Below are 22,526 nucleotides of genomic sequence, written 5' to 3' on the forward strand. Positions count from 1 at the left end.
TTTTCAAGTTGTATAATGGAGATTACATAGTAATACAACCAAATTAGATATTGAAAAATCCCTCAAAATAGATTAGATTATAATTGTAACGACTTTGGAACGATTAGTAATGAAAGCAAGATTTGCTAGACTCTTATTGCTTTGTATGGGGAGCATGTTTTGTCCTTAGGCAATCCAATTTTTGGCCCTAAATGTGGTGGGCTGTGTTTTGCTCTTTCAGATGGTCTGGACCCCTGGACCTTTTGCTTTCTCATTTACTTAGGAAAAAAACAATAACAAAAAAGCAGAAGGAGAAGATTAGTAGTGTTAGCATATGGCTTGACTATATCTATTTGAATAAACATTATTAATTTTGAAAGTGTTTATGTAACAAACTTGTGCAAAATATCTATTAAAGATAGGGAAGGGAAAATAAGTAAATAACATTCTAGATCTTTCCAAAAGCAATGGACCACCAATCTTTTAACTTTCATCAATTTATTGAAACAGTTGCAGGAATACTGTTTATTATATAATATAAAAATATGTGATAAATTTTAATGCGCAAAAAATTTAATAAAAATATGTGACAAATTTTTAAGACATCATCTCATTTTCTTTATTTTATATCCTTTAAAAAAATTAAAAAAAAAATTTACAGTTTATAAGATATTTTTTATATACACAGACAAAAATAAAAGTAAAAATTGCGCAAAGTGACTTTTTTCCCTTCTTTGTCTTGGTTGGTTCCATCCCAGTGCCCGAGCACCTATATAATACTCACTCGTTTTAGCTATTAAGAAAATGGATTTTATTATTAGATACCTTAGAGATATTTGTTAATAAATTATTTTTAAAAAGTTTTTACGAAAAAACAACAACTAATTTTTAGATAATGTTTTCAATTTTCTATAAAAGTGACATCAAAATTTTTCTAAAATAATTCATTAATAAATGCCTTAAGAATACTTGTTAACTAGACCCAAAATTTTTTTAAAAAATGAACCAAAATTTGTTTAAGTCTTCTAAATTTACTTTTGTTCAATTAAATTTTCTAAGTTTCAAGTTCATTTAATTAAGGTCTTTCCACAAAATTTTGAGTGTAAAATTTTTTTTATTTCAAATTTTTTAAATTAAAAAATTAAATCAATTATTAGAAACTATTTTCAAAAAATATTTTTTAAATAAAATTCAGGAAAATTGATAGAATAATCTTAAAGCTTAGAGTCCTTAATTGAAGAAAAGTGAAGTTAAAAGTACTTTTTTACTGCTGAATAGAGTTAAGAGTACTTTAAATAGGTTGTGGTAAGCCTTCAATTTTTTCATTTTAAAATGAGGTGGTTTATAGACTTTATTCCAGTCCCTTCATTTCTTATTATCTTTCTTTTAAATCCTAGCCTTTTAGTGAGATTCCTTCAATCCTGTCTTCAAATAAGCCGTGGGTAATGGGTAAAGAGGGAAAGTGAACTGTAGAAGCTCACTTCTGCCTTAAGCATCGAAAAAGAGAAAAAACTAAAAACAGAAAGAGAGATGGAGGATGAGATCCAACACTTTAGCCATAAGCATCGTTTACGACTAAAGAAAAAGAAGTCCTATGGATTTAATGCACGTTGCGCAGCATGTTTGGGTCATCTCTCTGGCGTCGTCTATTCTTGCAAAGATTGTCGGTATTATCTTCATGAAGAATGTGCCAAGTTGGAGGATAAGATCGAACACTCGCTCCATCCATTTCACTCTCTAAAGCTGCACCGTATTGCAGGTGATGGGGCTTTCTATTGCGATGTGTGTCAAAAGCGTTGGCGGGGCTTCAGCTACCGTTGCACCGACTGTTATTTCAAAATGGATGTTGAATGTGCACTCGAATCAGGGATTCGGTTACCAATTCACGACCACAAGCTAAAGCTACAGGTTAGTGATACTGACACTGAACCATCATTTTTTTGCGATTTCTGTCATACTAGATGTTACAGTCATCGAGGACGGAGCTTACGTTGTGAGGAGGATTGTAATTTCAAGATCGATCTTGACTGTGCTCGAATGCTTATGAACTCTGGCGTCAAGCCCATTCAACATGTCAGCCACGAGCATTGGTTGATACATGATGATTGTATAAAAGCTTGGGATAGCAAGTACTGTGCAGCGTGCAGAAAAGTGTGCGACGGTGCCACCTATTGTTGCAAGCCATGTTATTTCTTCCTTCACGCATCATGTGCCATGTATCGGACGGAAATCAATCTTTCCTTGCATTCAGATCATCCTCTTATGCTAAGCAATAGGAAAGAGAGGGAACGCTGCGATTTCTGCAACCTTATATGCCAAGCCTTAACCTTCCGCTGTGACTTGTGCGATTTTAAGATTGATTATTTATGCGCCCGTATGCTCATCAACCTTAAAGAGATTTATCTTCCCAGGATTCTAACCGATGGTACTGCTAACTGCTATGCGCGCCGGGAACAACTCTCATCGAGACCATTTCAATCCTACGAATGCTCTGATTGTGCTTTCTATCTCCATGAATCACGCGATCTAGATCTCATCGGACATTATAGACACTACAAGCACATTCAAAACCACTTTCACAACCATCCATTGGAAATCGTTTACTATGGTAGAAATGTCCCCGGCTTTGTTTGTTGTACTTTATGCCGTAAATATTGCTTCGGGCCTACCTACGTTTGCTTCCTGTGCAAGCTCTTCCTGCATGAGTCCTGTCTAGAGCTCCTGGGAACAAATACAATCAGTCAAAATTCCTTCCATAAGCATCCACTGACGATCGTTGAAAATAAGGTTAATGATTCTACTAGTTATTTCTTTATGAATAATGATTATCCTAGTTGCTCTGCTTGCGGTGAACCTTGCTTTGAAAAATCCTTTGCTTGCTTGAAATGCAAGCTCTTAATCCACGAATTATGTCTTCAACTGCCCCATGAGATTCAGCATTTCTTCCACCCATGCCCTCTATCTCTACGGCAGGAGAGTACTAAATTTACGTGCAGAGCCTGTAAAAAAAGTCACTCCCAGTTTGCATACTGTTGTAATAGATGCCACTTTTTCCTTGATGTTGAATGTGCCCTAATGTTCACTAGAAATTTTGATGGCCAAAACTACATTCTAGGTTGCTACCATCATCACCCGTTGATCCTCTGTAACAAGGAAAGTAATGATCATGCAGTTTCCTGCGATGGATGCAACCAAGTCATCTCTGGTGAAATATTCGGTTGTATCCAATGTCATTTCTATCTCCACAGATCATGTGCTGAAGCCCCACAACAGATTGAACATCCTTTTCACCCAGAGCACACTCTCACTTTGTTTTTTGATGAAAAGTTGTTGTGCACAGTCTCAATTTTAAAATTCTTGGATAAAAAGGGGAAAGTGAAATATTTAGGGTACAAGCATTTCTCAATCCGTGATGATAAGGAGATTGAAGTTTGCTGTGGTGTATGTGAGAAACACGTTTGCGGTCCATCATATGAATGCACTAGATGCAAATTCTTCATCCATCAAGATTGTATTGAACCTGTAGAAGAAGGGCAACATCCTTTTCAACCGCATGATAATGATAGTCTAATTAGCGTATCAAGAAAAACTCTTCCTAGAAAAAAATTTACATGTGATGCTTGTAATCGCAAGAGTTGCTTTGGTTTTTCCTATCGTTGTGAAGAATGCTGCTTTAAGTTGGATGCTAATTGCGCTTCATTAAAGCCTCCAATAAAGTATGAAGGTCACCAGCATCTCCTTACTTTCTTCGAGAAAGTGTATGATGACCCTCAGTGTGAAGTTTGCAACACTTGCTATTCCGATGTCTCGTATTTGCGATGTGTAAAGTGTGACTTCAATGTCCATCTCTTGTGTGTTCCACTGCCGAGTACCATTAAGCATAAATGTCATATCGATCCCCTTCACCTTGTAGATTATTTTGTGGAAGATTATTCAGGTGAGTACTATTGTGATGCTTGTGAAAACAGTAGAGACCCACGGGAAAGTGTTTATCACTGTGCAGGATGCAGCAACTATGTGGCACATATCAATTGTGTGATTGATGAGGTATGTACAAATTCACTATCTTATATGAATTCATTTTTCCTTCAATAAGTTTCATTTTTTTTATTAATATTTTTTTATTAACTTGGATATAAAATGCAAATAACGTGCAGATTCATACCATTCATTGGTTAGTGTATAAATTACCCTTGGGTGCGACTTCTGATGTTTTGATAATGAATGATGAAAGTATAATATTGTTTACCAATCTAATAATTTTTAGAAAATTCATTTGAGAAGATTGATTTTGAAAGAGTGTGTGTTTTGAAATTAAGGTCTACCTTTGAAGTATGCAAAAAGGTCCATTAAAGATTTGGGCAAGGCCAAGGATGAATAAAGCAAAAAAAAAAAAAAAAAAAATCAATTTTTTAAATAGTAGATATGAACATAAGACCTACTTTAACATACCCTTCTTGTTTCATCCCTCACCAATTAACTCAAAATTATTAAGTATTTATGGAAACAACTAATGATTTCGTTAAAGAATAATAAATAATTGCTAGTGATGTTTTAGTGTAGTGGGCATAGTTGTGAGTATAGTATAATCTACAATACATATCGTGCGATAAGTATTATATCGAATGAAAAAAGTACCATATCGTAGGTACATATTGATCATGTTCATGAATCGTATGACACATGAATGTGTATCATATGAATTATATTATATCGTATTAATCATACATATCAGATGATACATAGACATGTGAGTTCAAACTAGGTTTTTGTTAAAATTTGTGCTTTGACTTAAGTCCATCAAGGGCTAAGGTTTCAATTTTGAATTTTGATAGACCTTACATTCCTTGATATACATCTTGAGCTTGATTCTCATCCCTTTACAATAGAAATCCTGCTTGGCTTTGTGCAAGGACTTAAGGTAACTAATATGATGAGCCAAAATTAGTTTTGAATGATGAATTAGGACAAAGGTACACTCTGCCTTGTAGAGTAGGAGAACATTTTGCAACGTAATCCCTTTCAAGTTATTGCCAAGTTGCTACTAAATGTAGAAGAAGGGAAAATGGGCTTGCCAAGAGCCTTATAGCCTAATTGGCACATCTTAGTGTTTCCAATGAAGATGCCCAGTGTTCAAATCACACCACTCCCACTGTACCTATTGAATTTATCAAATAAAATGGGCTTTGAGCCTCTAACTAGCTCAAATGGACCCTGCATCTAGCAATTCCATATCTATCTTTTCTATTTCAGTTTATTGATAGTAATTGTACCTATAAGGCTTCTCACAGATGGGTTGAGTGCCATTCTTCAAGGTGATTTAATGCTTATGTCCCCTAGACAGTGGCAGCCCTAAAGGAGTGTCAAAGACTTGGCAATTTCATCCAACAGCCTATTAATATCTTCCAACTGTTGTTTCTGACCTGCTTGCACCCATCACAATAATCTGCAACACAATTGCCTTCCTTGTTAAAGACTTAAAGAACTTATCTCCATCATGTTGAGGGGAATTGGGGGGATTTCAGACCTTGTAATAGAACCTGGTTTCCTATATGCAGGAACTTCATGGTCAATTGCTCAAAGTCCCATTGGATACTGCCAAGAGTGCTAAGTCATTGTTTGCCTCACACTACCGCACATCCTTCTAATGGAGGCAAATTCAATTCAACCATGAATAAATGGCCTTGCATTATGACTTAAACATCAGCACAAGCTCCCTTTATCATGATCACAACCATGTTAGCCAACTTAACTTCAAGCCCTTTCTTGGATGTTACCGACAGCCTCAATGCTTCCAAGATTGATGACTCTAGGAAGTTATGAGTGCTACCAATGTCAATGAGGATAATAGCCCACTGGCCTTTAATCTTTTCCAACATTCTCTTGGTACTTGAAGATGGGTTTCCAATTAATGCATATAATTTGATTTCAATTGCATTCACTGTTACCTCTTGCTCTGCAGTAGTAACTACGGTCTCTAATAGTTATGCATCAATAATTTCCTCAAGGTGAAACCCTTGCAAATGTTTTGAGCGAGTTTGTAGCCCTTCCATTACTTATGTCTACCACTTCTCATCACAATGATAACAGAGCCCTTTCTTCCTTCTTTCATCCATTTGAGCTGGAGTGATCGTGCAGACGAAAAGTTTAGGCTTAAGTTGGTCCAACCTTGTACAACCTTAAATTATCCCGAGATGGAGGGCCTACTTGAATCTTGAGAATTTTTGAAAGTTTTCCTACCAGTTAAGACGTAAGAGGTACTCCTCTTGAATTTTTGCTAATCCAAAGCAGCATTAAGATTCAGTGGGTTTAGCATTCTTACAAGAAGTCTAATCTCATCCTTTAATCCAATGAGAAAACAACTTGTGCAATTCTGACAGCCCCTTAATCCTATTTGATAGTGCTTCAAAGTGCCCATTAAAAGATGCAATAGAGCTAGTTTGCCTCAGCCTTGTAAGGGCTTCCATTAGATCATCAAAGGCTGTACTTACAAATCTTATTTGCAATGCCCTAACAAAAGCCTCCCAAGTCCCAACTGGTGAATAGGCCTTCTTATTTAGCATCTTCAAACCACGCAAGAGCCTCCCTATCCATATGGTAAGACTGTTGTGACTGTTTCCTTATAGTGGATTTCTAACATGATTGGATCCCCAAAATGGTTTTTAAAATTGAAAAGGTTCTTCATTGGTTTTCCATTTCTTTACTAAAATCTTTGTGCTGATAGTTTACTACTTTAGATTCGGTATTTGATATTTGTGATGAATATAAATTGTATAAAATATTTACTTATGAGTGGAAAATCTAGTTAAATTCTGCAATAATTTCATTAATTTCATTGCATTAATTGCTTGGGGCCTAAATCAGAATTTTTCAAGGGGTACTAAAGCTTTTAGAACATATAGATCCCAAAATAAGATTTTTCACAACAGATACTTAGGCAACTGTGCCCTAGGCTTGTCCATGTTTGACACAGGCACCATGGGCTTTTTGGTGCGTTCTTGCGTAAGATGTAGATAACTCAAGAGCCATAAGAAGAAATTGGAAAGAATGGTTAAAACAAATAAAACATAGATGATTAGTATGACAAGATAACCGATCACTTGAGTCTAGTCCCCAACGAGCATAGTTCTATTACTTATTTCATCGTCTTGCTTTACCTTAATATGTTGTCTCTGTACACCAATTCACTGACTTGGCTTAATTTTACCAGGTGTTACTTTCACTAAGAGGGAAGCGTGGAGATGTGGAGTTGAGAATAGTGGATAGACACAATATTGATGAGAAGATATCAAAAAGAGGCTTGACCTTAAAAGAAATATTTAACTCTTCTAATGAAGATGAGAAAAGGGAATTCGAAGATGCAGAAGCTGCTATTGTAGATTTGGTTGGAGAGATAATGTCTAAAGCTGACTCTGGGAATAGGGATAGTATTCTTGAAGATTTGGTAAATTCAGATGAGACATTCATACTGATTTTAAAGAATCTCAAGTATCCCATGAGAGAGGAGGATATTTCGAATTTGAAATTTTCGGAATTCGAGTTGGAACTTGTAAAAGTCAGGAACTACATGGTCTCTCAGAATTGTGCCCATATTCTAGAGTCGTTATTTGTCAAATACAGGGATTTCTGTGCAAGCTCCACTTCAGATGAGACATTCATACCCATGTTAAAGAAAGATATTTCGAGAATGACATTTTTGGGATTGGTGTCAGAACTTGTAAAAGTCAGGGACTACATGGTCTCTCAGAACTGTGCCCATATTCTAGAGCCACTATTTGTCAAATACAGGGATATCTGTGCAATCTCCACTTCAGATGAGATATTCATACCCATTTTAAAGAAAATTAATCATCCTATGAGAGAGGATATTTTGAATATGACATTTTTGGAATTGGAATCAGAAGTTGTAGAAGTCAGGGACTACATGGTCTCTCGGAACTGTGCCCATATTCTGGAGTCCTTATTTGACAAATACGGGGATATTAGTGCAAGCTCCACTTCAAATCCAAGGACAAAGATGCGTGTCCTTAACATTGTTGGTGGGGTTGCACAAAGCATGTGCAACACCATGGTTAAGGACATCACTCCTTATTTACTTTTCAATTGGTGGAAGAACTTTCAACTTGCGCAGCATGTTGGGTTCAATGTTCAGTTTGCCTTTGACCATTTATATAGACTTGCGCAAGCACAGTTTCATATGGATTGTGAATTTGAAGCTAACTGGGACCTTTATATTTCTCAAAAGAAGATTGAGGACCTACCAACTAAATTGGAGGTCCTCAAAAACAAACAAAAACAGCTTATACAATCTATAAAAAAAAAATCAATACTAGAGAAGGAACGCTTGACTCAGGTCATGGAATCAAGGTTTATGCCTGCAGGGATGGGTTTGCTGTGATAGAAAAGTTGGAAGAGGATTTTGTAAAAGCATTGCGGTTCTTTTCTGGAATCTTTAGTTTTCGTTTTGAGATTTTATTTGCAGTTTTGTGGTCCTTCTTGTTGTTCTTGCATTTCTTTCTTCAATGTAAATTTGCAATGAGAACTAGTATTTGTAATCAAATGCATGATGTATTTATTCATGAATGACTAAGTATCATATGGCTCTTTTTTTTTTTTTATGAAAGTATCATATGGTTCTTGATAAGTGCTTCCTTTGGTTATATATTGTAGTACATAATTTCATGTGCTGTTAAGCATGTTATCATGAGTTGCACAGGTAGTAAAGAAACATTTGGGAAGACTTTTTGAATAGTTAATATAATATAATATAATATATATATATATATACACACACTTAATCCAAAAGGATTAAGCTCAATAGATATGAGTTTAATTATACTATATTAATCAATCATTTTTTTCATTAATATCCAATATAAGACTTCACTACTTAACCAAGGACACTATTTACACTAGGGCCGACTCAACCTAGGATGCTACTGATGCAATTGTCTAAGCCTCTAAGGTCCCAAGTGAGAGAAGGCCCCAACTATGAGTGAAAGAATGCCCAAGTATTGCTCAAAAATCTAAAATACTAACTCAAAAAAAGCCAAAATATTAATCTACGAATTCTTTCAAAAAAATCCGAAAAAAAAAAATTAGAAGAAAATTTTACACTAATAATTATCTTGTCCACGTATTAATTAAGCAATAAAATTTAGCCAATGCATGAAAATCTCTCTCTATAGCCATGCACTTTGTCTTTGTTTGACTCTCTTTCAAATGGTTGGAATTCCTTTCTATGTCTATAAATTTAGACTCTAGTCCTGTACACACTAAAAAGATAGAACAATCTCATGACCCTCTCCAAAATTAAAATTTTTACCTGAAATATTCTCCCTCAATTAACCAAAGTTGTTGTTAGCTCTATCCTCTCATCTCTCCCTAAATCGGTTAGTAGAGTTGTTCAGGTCCCCTTCCCTTTGATTTGAACTCAACAGTCTCTTGAACACGTGAAATAAAAGTCTTTCTTTTTTCAAAATTCTTCTATCTTTCTTGGGTCGCTTGGCTTTCTTTTTTTAAGTTTCTAATTTTCTCTATTCTGGTGGGTTTAAGTGCTTGGTAACTGGGTCTGGGTAGTTTGATATTTGCTAATGGAGATGAATGAAAAGGCTTCGCCTTTTCTATGGTGTTGTACCATACGACACATTCCATACTTATCTTCTTCTTCCTCTTTTTTTTTTAACAGTGTACGCTTATTATTTGCTTTCGTTTAGATTTTTTAATTGTATTTCGCTGCACACTTCTTTGCTTTAGTTTACCTTTTTTTAATTCTTTTTCATTTTTTGTTTTACATTTTCTTAGAAGTGCTCATTTTATTTGTTTGATTAGAACTAATTGTCATTTTTTTGCAGTTTGTGAGCGTTAGATGATCTATTGATAAGTAAAGCTTCAATAGTGTCTTTCAATAAATCACGTTTTAATATATCATCATATTAACTATGCAACTTGCTAGTTATAAATACATTTTTCAATTACCAAAACATTCAAGGTATCTTCCTCTTCCCTAACATTTCCCCTCCCTCAACACTTATGTATCATGAATACATTTTTCTCTTCACCTACACATTTTCATATTTAACTATGTTCTTTTTTTATCTCTCTAAAAACTAACAAGCTAAGTATTTGTGATGGGAAATTTTTTTTGGTCACTACATGTTTGTTTTTTATATCTACTATCAAAGTTGCCTCTCTCTCTCTCTCATTTTGATTTTTCAATAGCCTTGATCTTTGATTTGCTTTAATGTTATGTGTTTCATAGATTGCTTTTTTTGTATTTGATAACTAAGGTTGAACGACATTTTGCAGTTAAAGATTAACTATTTTTTTATTGTTCTTAAATTTTGGTGTTTTGATTGTTGTACTATAGATTAATATTTTTGGACGTGGTGCAAGTGTGCAACCATATTGATCTACATGCTACAGGGAACAAGACCCGTAATTTGCTTGATTTTTATGCTTAATGATTGACCCACCACTAAGCATAATGGCCTGAAGTTCAAATGGGAGTAATAAAAAAAGATTTTGATATTGAGAAACTTTTTTTTTTCTCTTTAAATTTACTTGTTTTTAGATTCAATTTGGATTTGGATTTTTATATTGTGTGTGATGATGACGTGGGAGGTTTTTATACTTTCAGGTACAATAATTGATTTGAGGAATAATGCATCTTTGGTCTAGTTCTTTTTTTTCTTCCATGATTCCAATCTTATGTTGATACAAATTGTTTTTATTTAAGGTGTTGCTATTATCATGGAGATACTAGAAAATGAGAGAAAATGAAATTTCTTTTCCATGGTTGAATTATTAATATTTTCCTTAAACAATACTTGACCATCATTTTTTTCCCAATTTTTTCATTTTCCAATTGTTTGACAAGTTATTATCATTGTTGTTCACTATTAAAATTATAGTAAACTTTTCAAATGATAAGTCCTTTAAAGGTGAGAATCCAAAACCTTATGATTAATAAATATTATTTTCCTTAAATTTCATATAATCTTTAATTTTTTATAATTATATCTCATAATGAGACAATGATGAAGGTAATTAATTTATTCTCATATACATTATTGGTAGTACAAGTATTTGTGTGTATGTATATATGGAAAAAAAGACAATGAAAATGTTTCTTCAAAAAACAAATAATATGGAAATATAAACTATAACTTTAGATTTCAAAGACAGAGGAAATTTTTTTTTCATGCCAATTTTATTTTTTATAGTCTAAGTATGAATATAAAAAATAAATAATAAAAGTAACGATGGATTTTTTTTTTTTTTTTTTTTTGAGAAAAGTAACAATGGATATAGAAATCTACTATTTCATCAAATGAAATATTTTCTTACATCAAATTTTTCTTAGACATTTTGGGAAGTCCAAGTTAAAGAAAAAATTACTCATAATTAACATGATAAAAATGTAGCATAAAATATAACTAGATATCCCATTTAAATATAAACATAGGGAGATGGTGGATATATAATTATAGGATATTACCTTCATGTTGATTAAGGCTTCAAAAAAAAAAAAAAAAAAAAAACCTTCATGTTGATTAACAGTTGAACTTCTTTTTAGTTTTTATTTAATTTAGTTCATATAAAAAAATTAATATAAACTTTTATCAAGCAATGAATTTCATGAAGTAGACATCATAAGTTTTTATAATTATTATCAATAAAAAATCATAACACTCATTATATTTCTTAATAAATTCACATTAAAAAATACAATAGCTATTTAAGGACTAATAATTACAAATTTATAAATTCGTGAAAATACACTTTTAGTCCCTACATTTTGAGCTTATTCTCATTTTGGTCCCTAATTTGATTTTACGCTTACCTCAGTCCCTGAAAACGAAAAATCATATGCATTTTTGTCCCTACCGTCAACCCACTAGCAAAAAAATCATACGTGGCAGACGAAGTACCCTGCTTGCTGACATGACGCTAACATGACTATTAAAATATTATTAAAAAAATTATTTGGCATTTTTTAAATGCCACCTCAAATTTAAATTAAAAAAAATTAATTCCTCAATTTTAATCTTAATTAAAAAAATAAAATAAAAAACAAACAAAAAATTTACTTTTTTTAGTTTTAAAGATTGAAGCTCTCTGTTCACCAAAAAAAAAAAAAAAAGATTGAAGCTCTCTCTCTCTCTCTCTCTCTCTCTCTCTCTCTCTCTCTCTCTCTCTCTCTCTCTCTCTCTCTCTCTCTCTCTCTCTCTCTCTCTCTCTCTCTCTCTCTCTCTCTCTCTCTCTCTCTCTCTCTCTCTCTCTCTCTCTCTCTCTCTCTCTGGGATCTAAGTTTAGAGAAAGAGATGGGCTGAGATCGATGGTAGTGGTTGTGAAGCGATGGTCGGTCCGGTGGTGGGTGGGGGTGGATCGTTGGTTGGGTTTGTTGTTGGTGTGCGTTGTGGTGGCTTGATGTGCCCATTAGTGATAGTGACTGATCTGTGGCAATGGTGGTGATTGGTAGTCTAATTTGTTCATGTGGTTTTCGAATTGCAGGGTTGGTTGGTATGATCGGTGATCGTTAGTTGGGTTTGTTGTTGGCGTGGGTTTCAAATTGCAGGGTCTTTTTTGGGTTTCAATGTCTTGGTTTGTTGGGTTCGACTTGCTTGAGGTGGGTTTGTTGGATTTGTTGAGTTCAACTTGCCTAAGATGGGTTTTTCTGGGTTTGAGATTTTTTTTTGTTTGGGTTGGTTATGTTGTATTTTTGGATTGATTTGGTACTTTGGGACTTTGGGATTGATGATTTTGCTAGGGTTTGAGAAAATGGTTGCTTTGAGTTTTATGATTTTGTTTTTAAGCTGAATTTTTTGGGTTTTTTGTATGTTTGTTTCTTAAGAAAATTTTTGGGTTTGCCAGTTTGTTTACTGGGGAAGAACATGAATTTCATGTGCTAGGGACACATCATGATCGTTAGTTGATGTAGCATTTTAAAAAAATCAAATAAATTTATTATTATTATTTTATTAGCCACGTTAGTATCTAATATACCACTGCCACGTATGAATTTTCTATTACAAAGATGACGGTAGGGACCAAATAGGCATGATTTTTCATTTTCAAGGACTAAGGTAGGTGCGAAAAATTAGGAACCAAAATGAGAATAGGCCCAAAATGTAGGGACCGAAAGTGCATTTTCACCAAAGAATAAATGTTCTTACAAAAAAAAAAGTAAAAAAAAAATTAATTTAATTAGATTAATGTTTATTTTTAATTTTCTGAACTGGCTTTTTTTATTAATTTTTTATTTATTATTTAAATCTAACTTGGCAATTAAAAAATGCCAAATAATTTTTTTAATAATATTTTAATGGTCTCGTCAGCGCCATGTCAGCAAGATGTCAACAAGTAGGGCAATCTGTCTGCCACGTATGATTTTTCTGTTAGTAGCAGAGACCAAAATAGACATGATTTTTCGTTTTTAGGAACTGAGGTAGACACAAAATCAAATTAGAGACCAAAATGAAAATAGGTCCAAAATGTAGAGACCATAGGTGTATTTTTGCCTTATAAATTTCAGTCGATTTGATGATCTCGGCTTGTATGTAAACAAAGAATTTTTTTTGTAAAGTCATTTCTTTCTTTTTTTTCATTATTTTACTCATATAGGACATTTTTTTATTTTTCCCCCTTTATATTTTTGTTTTCTTTTTTGTTTATTTGATTCACCTATGGCATATCTTTTTAAAAAATAATAATAATAACAATTTTTTACGTTTACTTTACTCAATGTCCATGTTATGTAATTATGAGATTAAGAATGTGCATTATTTTTCTTTTTTTGATAATCTTGATAGCATGTGCATTATTTGATTTTAAATTGATAATTTTACATGGTAAAAAAATGTAATGAATACTTTGATATAAATATATATAAATATATATATATATATTATAAAATTGATAAACCGAAACAATATGCCAAAATAGATCGGGGTTCAAAATTATTTTGTTATAATGGACAAATTAAAATTGCCACTGAAACATAAATAAAAATATTGCGTGTGTGTTGTTGAATCTTACCTAATATAATATTGTAATTATCAATGCCTTTACTTAATGGTAAAGAGTAATCATTATAAAGGGAATGATATAATTTCAAATTCTTTCTCTTTCTAATTTGATTTGAACACCCAAAAGGGGGGAGAATCTGAGTATCAAATGACCAAATTTTAAAAATCGAAATATAGTTTAGTCTTAAGAAAAAACAATCGTAAACAAATTTATAAAAAAATAAAATAAAATAAAAAAATAAAAATAAAAAAACTTTTTTTTTTTTTTGCTAAAATCCAAAATCAAACCTTCAAATTGGGTGAATTTTCATTTTCATCTTTTTTGGGCATTTTAATCATTAAATTTTAATGCTAATCTCAAGTTGGTCATTTGTGAGTTCCAATTAGCTCAACTACTAAAATCTCTTATAGTTGTAAAAGAGATCTAAAATTCAATCCCCGCCTACACAAAAAATTGATTGGTATCTTGATCTAATGGTAGAGAATTATCATAAGAAGCAGACGCTATAAGTTGAAACTTTCTCAAAAAAAAGTTGGTCATTATGTCCATTATTATCTATAAATAATTAAATACTTCGTATATGTGATGCAACACTGTTTTACTAAACTTGATAGTATTATAGATGACAACAGATGAAGGGACTTAGTTGTCAGAAATAATAAAATGATAAAAATTAAAAAAATAAAAAAATAAAAAATAAAAAAAAACAAAAACAAAAACAAAAACAAAACAAAACACTTTAGAGATGAAGATGACAAATTCACTCAAACTCACTGGTTATAATGTGAATATTGGCCTTTATTGTTTTAGTAAACTTTTAATAGTTTTCAATTTTCTTAGATAAGACCATACTTAATAAATATTTAAATAAAATAAACCATTAAAAATATATTATAGGACACAATAGGATAGTCCCAACAAATAGAACATATCTACTTTAAGAATAAAACCTTAAATTCATAAGAGGCCTCTTGAATCTATAATGAAATACACTATGGAGAGAGAGAGAGAGAGAGAGAAGAGATCCTTGGAAAACTCTAACACTCATGTTAATTTGATAAGATTATATAAATTAATACTACGAATGGAAGATAGTACAAAATATGCTTTTGACTCTTATTTTGAAATTTACGACAGATTGACAGAATTTGATTATAATAACATAATAAATATAGGGGAAATTACAAGAAACCTACTTGTGATTAGGCCCGTTTTCACTTTGCCGACCTATAATTTAAAACTTAACACTTTGCCCACCGAAGTTAACTTTCATTAGGGCTTCGTTACCCACCTCTACCTTTGCCATTGGAAAAACATATTTGTAGGGAAAAACAAACATAACAAAAATCAAAAAATTAGGGTTTTTGATTGTTTAAGAACTTCTATGAGAACAAAGTGGAGAAATAGCACACCAATCAAAGGGCTCAATGAAATCACTTTTAATCTATATCAATATCAACAATCTCATAACAACTCAAAATTTTGAAACAAATTTTTACAATTGGACCAATAATCTCAAAACAACTAGCAACATTATTAACAAAAGAGAGTGATATAGAGATAATCAATCAACAACTAAAGAGTGAGGTAAAGAGAAATCCAGTCGTGGGTTTTATATTGTGGTAGATCAGCCATGGATTTGGTGGCATGGTGGCAGCCTTAGGTGCTGCTTGTGCCTCTCTTAATTCTTGGTCATTTTCTACACAACCAAACACCATCAATAAAGGAGAGGAAGGAACCTTCCAACTTCAAACCCACCCCTAATTTCAACTTCAAACCCACTCTGGATCCCAACCACAGTAGTAAAACCTTGAATCACCAAATCCAAAACATCAAGTATCTAAATTGCTCATAGCCCACAAATTACCCCATCAACAACGTATCAGTTAGGACTCGATCTTGGAAGACATGAGTGGATTTATGGGTTAAGGCTTTGGTTGCTGAGGTGAATAAGTCAGCTTCGATGGAGGGCAAGCTTGGTGACATAGATCGACAACCACAGAGATCAGCGAAGATCGGAGCCGAAGATTTGATTTGGGAGATTGGCGGAGATTGAATTTAGGAGATCAATAGAGATCAAATTTTAGGGATCAGCGAAGATCAGATTTGCGAGATCAGCAGAGATCGGAGTGGTGGATCTGCTTCTCTATCTCTCTGGAATTTGGAGAGTATCTTATTAGTCCCCTTCACAGTTGACATGATTTTCTGGGTAGTTTACTTGATAAGTTATTCCTCCACTTTGTTCTCATGGAAGTTCTTAAGCAATCAGAAAACCTAACTTTTTTATTTTTGTTATGTTTGTTTTTCCCTAAAAATATGTTTTTCCAACAATAAAGGGAGAGGTGGGTAACGGAGCCCTAACAGAAGTTACCTCAGGTGGGAAAGTATTAAGTTTTAAACTACGGGTAAGTAAAGTGGAAACAAGCCTAATCACAAGTGGGTTTATTGTAATTTCCCCCATAAATATATATAAGAAAAAAAGACATAAATCATGGTAGTTGGCATAAGTTTTGATAAGCTATTCTTCAATCACCAAATTTCATACAATTCCATCATTAGTCTTAATAATTTATGCTAGTATAATTTATATTTAAAGAAAGCTTGAACAGTTCATTGTAAAGTCACTATCCGAAACATAGAATATTATAATATGTGGCCAAGAGCCTTGATACCTTCTAATGTGTCCATAATATTCAAAGTTCAAATTTCCCTCTTGCCATTATAACTATCAAATTATCAAAAGAAAAGAAGAAAAAATAATGTAGGGAACCTTCTAGACCCCTAATTTCTAGAAGAGCATTTTTAATTTTAGAAGTCATCTCAAAGAGACAAAAGTGCCCCTCAATATGAATAAATATTTTAAAGAGCATTTCCATTAGACAATACAAAATTCAAAATGAATAAAAATAGACATATTGTTGTATCATGCAAACATTAAAATCCCATATTTTATTCTCTCTCTCTCTCTCTCTCTCTCTCTCTCTCTCTCTCTCTCTTATATCTTTTTACTGGATCTAAATTTTGAATATCTAACCGTTTGATTTTATTTTCTTATTATATCTTTCATGCTTGCAAAATTTCAAAAATATCAAAGATAAATAGTTATGTTATTAATAAAATATTTAAATTTCAAGTTCTTGTAATCTTAGATATGCATAAAAAACAATTTGATTGATTGAATGGTAAATAATATTTGACTTGATCAAAATTTTATATGTATGTTAAGAACATGTAATTCAACAGTTAAATTTTTAAAATTCACATATAATTAAAATATATAAAAGGAGTTTGAAGTTCGGAAACAAACTATGCAAATCTGTATTCTTTTAGAGCATTTACATCAAACAATACAAAATAGAAAAATGTATCAATTTTATACACCCAAAGTCCAAAATCACTCACATTAGTCAAGCTATCATTTCTCCAAAGAGAGGGAGTATAATTACCCTAAAATCTTTATTCCTAATATTTGTTTGGGTAAATTACAAAGTTAGTCCCTAACTTTTTAATTGTGTCAATTTGGTCCTTACCTTTTTTAGTGTCGTGCCAATTTAGTCCTTGTCATTATCTCTCAGATGAAAAAAGATAATGTGTCTAACTGAACAATAAAAAATTACTTTTAAAGTAAAATTAACCGACCGCCAAGTCAAATAAAAATTAAAAATTAAAACTGAGATACGGCTGGTGCCACAGTCCCACCTCTCTATCTCCTGTCCCTAAAATCTCTCAACTCTCTCTATCTTTAAAACTGGAGATTGGTAAGCTAAGCACTCTCAATCAAGCTCTTCTAGGAAAATGATTGTTGTGATTTGGGTTTTTGAATTCAATCAAGCTTCTCTAGGGAAATGATTGTTGCGGATTGGGGTTGAATAAGAATATTTATGAGAAGGGTTGGTCAATGGAGAAGTATGTGGTTCACGTGGGGTAAGCCTTTCGAAATGTATCAACAGCAAATGAGATATAATTTACAAGAAAATCAAGTTTATTAACGGAATTGGTATACGGGTGAGTTTTTGGTATGATACTTGGAAAAGATTCTTGTCTTAAGGATATGTTCCTTGAGCCGTATGAAATTACAATAGACAAGAATGCCTCATTTGCGTCTTATATTTGGATCAGGGGTGTAGTTGGAACCCTAAAATTCACTAGAGTGCCACAAGATTGTGAGTTTGAGTCTATGGAAAATTTCTTTGAACTGTTGAACTGCAGCTTTAGGCCAAAGGATGGGTTAGATTTGTTGGACTTCAGAGGGAGGAAAACTTGACGTCACTATTAAGTTTTTAGGGGTTTATAGGGAGATGTTTTCCTTGGAGGAGTATTGATGTACAAAGGTCCCAAGAAAGATTGCCTTCTTTGTTCAGATTACAACCCAAAGTAACAGTGGATAATCTCTGGACAAGGAATATTTTGGTTCTTTTTTTTCTTTTTTCTTTCTGATAATCATGAATTTTTTTTTTTTTTACGAGATAGAAATTTTATTATATCCTAATCTAAGTGTATAGATGTGTAAAGCTCTCTCTTGAAGATTTGAACTTTGACCCTTACCCTCCAACACCCTACAAGGACTTATTCTTCGCTCTTGATTGATGTTGTATGTACAAAAGTAATGGATTTTAGGGAGAGAAAATGAAGATCAGTGGTTGGGGATCTCACGAGTTAGTTTTAATATGATTTTTTTAAATCTTTTTTCCATTAAGAGAATAACAACAGAGACTAAATTGACACAATATTAAAAAAATTAATAACTAATTAACATAATTAAAACGTTAAGGACCAAATTAAAATATGATAAAAAGAATAGAACACATTTGTAATTTCAATATTATTTCCGTGGAAAATAAACTCGAGGGAATCGGTCATGTGTTTCAGCCCAATTGGTGTGGTCATTGACCACCAAGTACGCTACTCAAATAAATCATTAAAGAAAAAACAAAAAACAAAAAGAGTTTCTCAGCGAATATTCTTACGCGCAATTAGGGTTAAAGAGTTCTCTTTTGAGCCATATATATAGCACTCTTTCTCCCTTTCTCTCTCCTGTCATATCGTCAAAACTCTCTCTTGTAACACCTTAGAGCTACAACAAAAGACCTCAGAGACAAAAATGGAGCAGACCTTTATCATGATCAAGCCTGATGGTGTCCAGAGAGGCCTGGTATGTTGCCTTTCTTTTTGTATTTGAGTTAAAGATTTGTTTTTTGGTTTTTTGATAGTGTGTATATGGATCTGGTGTTTGGCTGGTGGGAAAGTGTAGGAAAGGGAAGGAAAAATTTTGGGTTTACTTTTTTGGTATGTAATCTGAATTGGGTTGTGGGTTTTTACTTGGTTTTTGAAGTGCTGATGGTGTTTGTAGATCTAGTGTTTGGTCCCTGAGAAAAGGGGATGAGCTTAAATAGTTAAACCTTAATGTGAAATTAAAATAGTTTTGGTTGGTTTATGTTGGGCTTTTTTTGGAAGCGTAGTATTTAACTTGTTATTTAAACGTAGTTCAATAATTTAAGGCAATTATTTGTGTTTCAGGTTGGTGAGATTATTAGCAGGTTTGAGAAGAAGGGTTTCTCTTTGAAAGGTACTACCTTTTTCACTGTTCATCTTATAATATCAACTGTGACTGTTATGGTTTGGCTTTAGTATGTGCTAGGAAGCTTTATATACATACATACACACATATATATACACACACACGTGTGAGGGTGTGTTTTCTAATATATAAATCGATAATGTCTGTCTGAGACTCTGGATTCTCAGTTTTATCATATATCATATTTGGCCTACTCTTTGACAGATCAATATTAAAAACAAAACTAGAACAGTTTCTAGTCTACATGCATAGACTTCCATTGTGATTGGGCAAAGGAATATTTAGAAGGCATATTTCTATGAGTTTTATAAGAATGTCTTCTCATGATTTATACACATACTGATCTGTAAGCTTCACACGCACTCACTTGTTCTTATACCTTTTATCTGACCATCCAAACCATTTTTATGGGGGGAAGAAATTGTCATTTGAGCCAAGACTGCTGTGTTTATCTTGCCTAAGTTTTATTGAACTCCGACATACTATTAAAATTCCTTTACTCATCGCTAGTTGAATGCATGTGAATTGTGTTTAGGTTTGAAGCTCATCACTGTGGACCGACCTTTTGCTGAGAAGCACTATGCTGATCTGTCTGCAAAGCCCTTTTTCAGTGGATTGGTTGATTACATCATTTCTGGTCCTGTTGTTGCTATGATTTGGGAAGGTAAGAATGTTGTGGTAACTGGCCGAAAGATTATTGGAGCCACAAACCCCTCAGAATCTGCTCCAGGAACCATCCGTGGTGATTTTGCTGTTGAAATTGGCAGGTAACGTAATTTTTCCTCCTAACTGTTTTTTCCTCTTTTAGCATACTGCACTACTTGTACTCTTAACCTCTAGGTTATTTTGTTGATAAGTTGAAGGTATATCATTTAGGTCATTGGTTTGGTTATGTGGTTAATGGATTTGTCGAAGCTTGGGTTGTTAGCTCATATAAATGAGCTAGCAATTATCGTCTTGAATGCAATTTGTCTACTAATTCTCACTGTTGCATCACAGCTAAATGTTTGGCATTCCACATTCTTTTGATAATCTCCTGGAGCAGTTGCTTAAAGTTTTGAAACTGAAATTTTATGCAGGAATGTAGAGTGAAAAATGTTGATTATATTGTAACCTTGGATTAGTGTCACCTGAGGATTGAACAATATCTGACATAGAAGTTACTTTCTGTTTTACAGGAATGTCATTCACGGAAGTGATTCAGTTGAGAGTGCAAGGAAAGAAATTGCACTGTGGTTCCCTGATGGCCCTGTTAACTGGGAGAGCAGCCTTCACCACTGGGTCTACGAGTAAATGCTTGCTTGAGCCGTTGTTTGATGCTCAGTTTCCTCCGCATATTTATTGTTACGAGTCTTACAAGTACAACTCGATAAGCTAGTTATGAAATTTTGACTTTTATGTTATGTCTTTTCCCTTTGAACTCAAGATGTGCATGTCATTTGCACTTTTCTTGCAGTGATGGTATTAAGTTTAAGTTTGTTTGTGCACTGAGTTATTTTAGATATTGTTTTTGGTTTGGATGAGTAGGCCATCAATCATGATGCGGTTCTGATTTGATATGGTAATTTATGTTTGGGGATGGATTCAGTTTTGGTCGGGGCACTTGAATTTGTCATAGTTAAATACTTGGCTGCATTGACATTGAATCAACAGCTGTTATTATTTGCTGTATAACAGTATAACTGCCTAGCTGGTGATGCAGTAACAGTAAAATCAGATTGTGGACAGGCCAACAGTCCTGCATGTAGAAGATTAGCACAACTTCCAAAAGACCAAAAAATTGGACGAGTGAATTTTTCTATAGCTGACAGTATTGTTGATTGTTCTATTGATTAATATAAATGTTGCAACTTATTTCAACTTGTTTGGCCCTTTGCGGCTTTGCTTGTTCATCAGGAGATTTGGGGAATGCCAACATTGAGGTTGAGGTTTTGGCCTCCGAACCAAAAATGAATGTTCCTTGTGATTTGTAAGTGGGCGAAAATGTGCGAGTATGAGAGCAAATGCCTTGGATTCTTTCCAACATTCGCTGCTAATAACTGAGCTAAAACTTTTGAGGTCTTAAGCCGAAGTGGGAGAGGTAGTTAGCGCGTCATCATGGAACGTAAAAGACTAGTTGAACCTGCTTTTTATTATCGGTGTGTTGGGCTTAAAGAAATATATTGGACAAAAATACAAGGGTACATTACATTTTTCCACATTTAACTATCATTCCAATTACACTTACTCAGTGTTCCCTAACATCTATTTTGGTGCTAGTATGAAGAAATTTAGTATTGAAAGACTAATATACCCCTCCCTCCAAAATAGATAATTGAGGGGTAAATTGGTCTTTCAATATGCTAAATCATGTTAAAAGTTAATAGCAAAACAAATGTCAAGGAGATCAAGTGCAATTTATATTTAGAATTGGGGGTTGAAATTCAGGACGATAGTTTAGGATAGAAAAAAGTAATTTACCCAAAATATGACTACATCTAGAAGTTGTGGTTGAAAAAAAAAATACATATTTGACAAAAATACAACTATTGCCAAAAAAAAAAGGTGTGGAGGCCAAAAATAACCACTAAGAGAAAAGTGATATAAAAAATGATTTACACAATTATTTTATAAAGAGAAAAGCAAATATTTCACAAATGGGAGATCTAAACAGCAAATTGAAAGACAAGAACCAAAAAAGCTTTTATAGATACAGAAACGAGATTTTTAAGGTACAAGGGATGGGATTAAAGACTAAAAACTTTTAGACATATTGTTCTATTACAGTTTTCTCTCTCTTATTCTTCTCTAAGCTTTCTCACTAAACTTTTTTGAATCCCCCCTCCTATTGCACCTCTCCTTTTTATAGTCATTTTTCCCTACCCTCTCTCCCCAGTTGGCGTATTTCCAATTGGATTTGGGGGATACTTGTCCCATCCCCCTTTGTTTTGCCACTCTT

General features: G+C 33.2%; 2 protein-coding genes across 2 annotated transcripts; both read left to right on the top strand.

The window, feature by feature from the left end:
- Positions 1-1,368: 1,368 nt before the first annotated feature.
- LOC115985011 lies at positions 1,369-8,542 on the top strand. Its single transcript, XM_031107987.1, has 2 exons — positions 1,369-4,026; positions 7,190-8,542. Exons 1-2 carry the CDS (start codon positions 1,510-1,512, stop codon positions 8,375-8,377), a joined length of 3,705 nt encoding a protein of 1,234 aa, XP_030963847.1. The 5' UTR covers positions 1,369-1,509; the 3' UTR covers positions 8,378-8,542.
- A 10,438-nt stretch (positions 8,543-18,980) lies between these two features.
- Positions 18,981-21,238, top strand: LOC115986966 (nucleoside diphosphate kinase 1). Its single transcript, XM_031110398.1, has 4 exons — positions 18,981-19,162; positions 19,528-19,576; positions 20,124-20,355; positions 20,767-21,238. The coding sequence occupies exons 1-4, from the start codon at positions 19,112-19,114 to the stop codon at positions 20,879-20,881; spliced, it is 447 nt and encodes a 148-aa protein (XP_030966258.1). The 5' UTR covers positions 18,981-19,111; the 3' UTR covers positions 20,882-21,238.
- The last annotated feature ends 1,288 nt before the right edge of the window (positions 21,239-22,526 follow it).

The sequence above is a fragment of the Quercus lobata genome, chromosome 4 (genome assembly GCF_001633185.2).
Source record: "Quercus lobata isolate SW786 chromosome 4, ValleyOak3.0 Primary Assembly, whole genome shotgun sequence".
NCBI classification, from domain to species: Eukaryota; Viridiplantae; Streptophyta; class Magnoliopsida; order Fagales; family Fagaceae; genus Quercus; species Quercus lobata.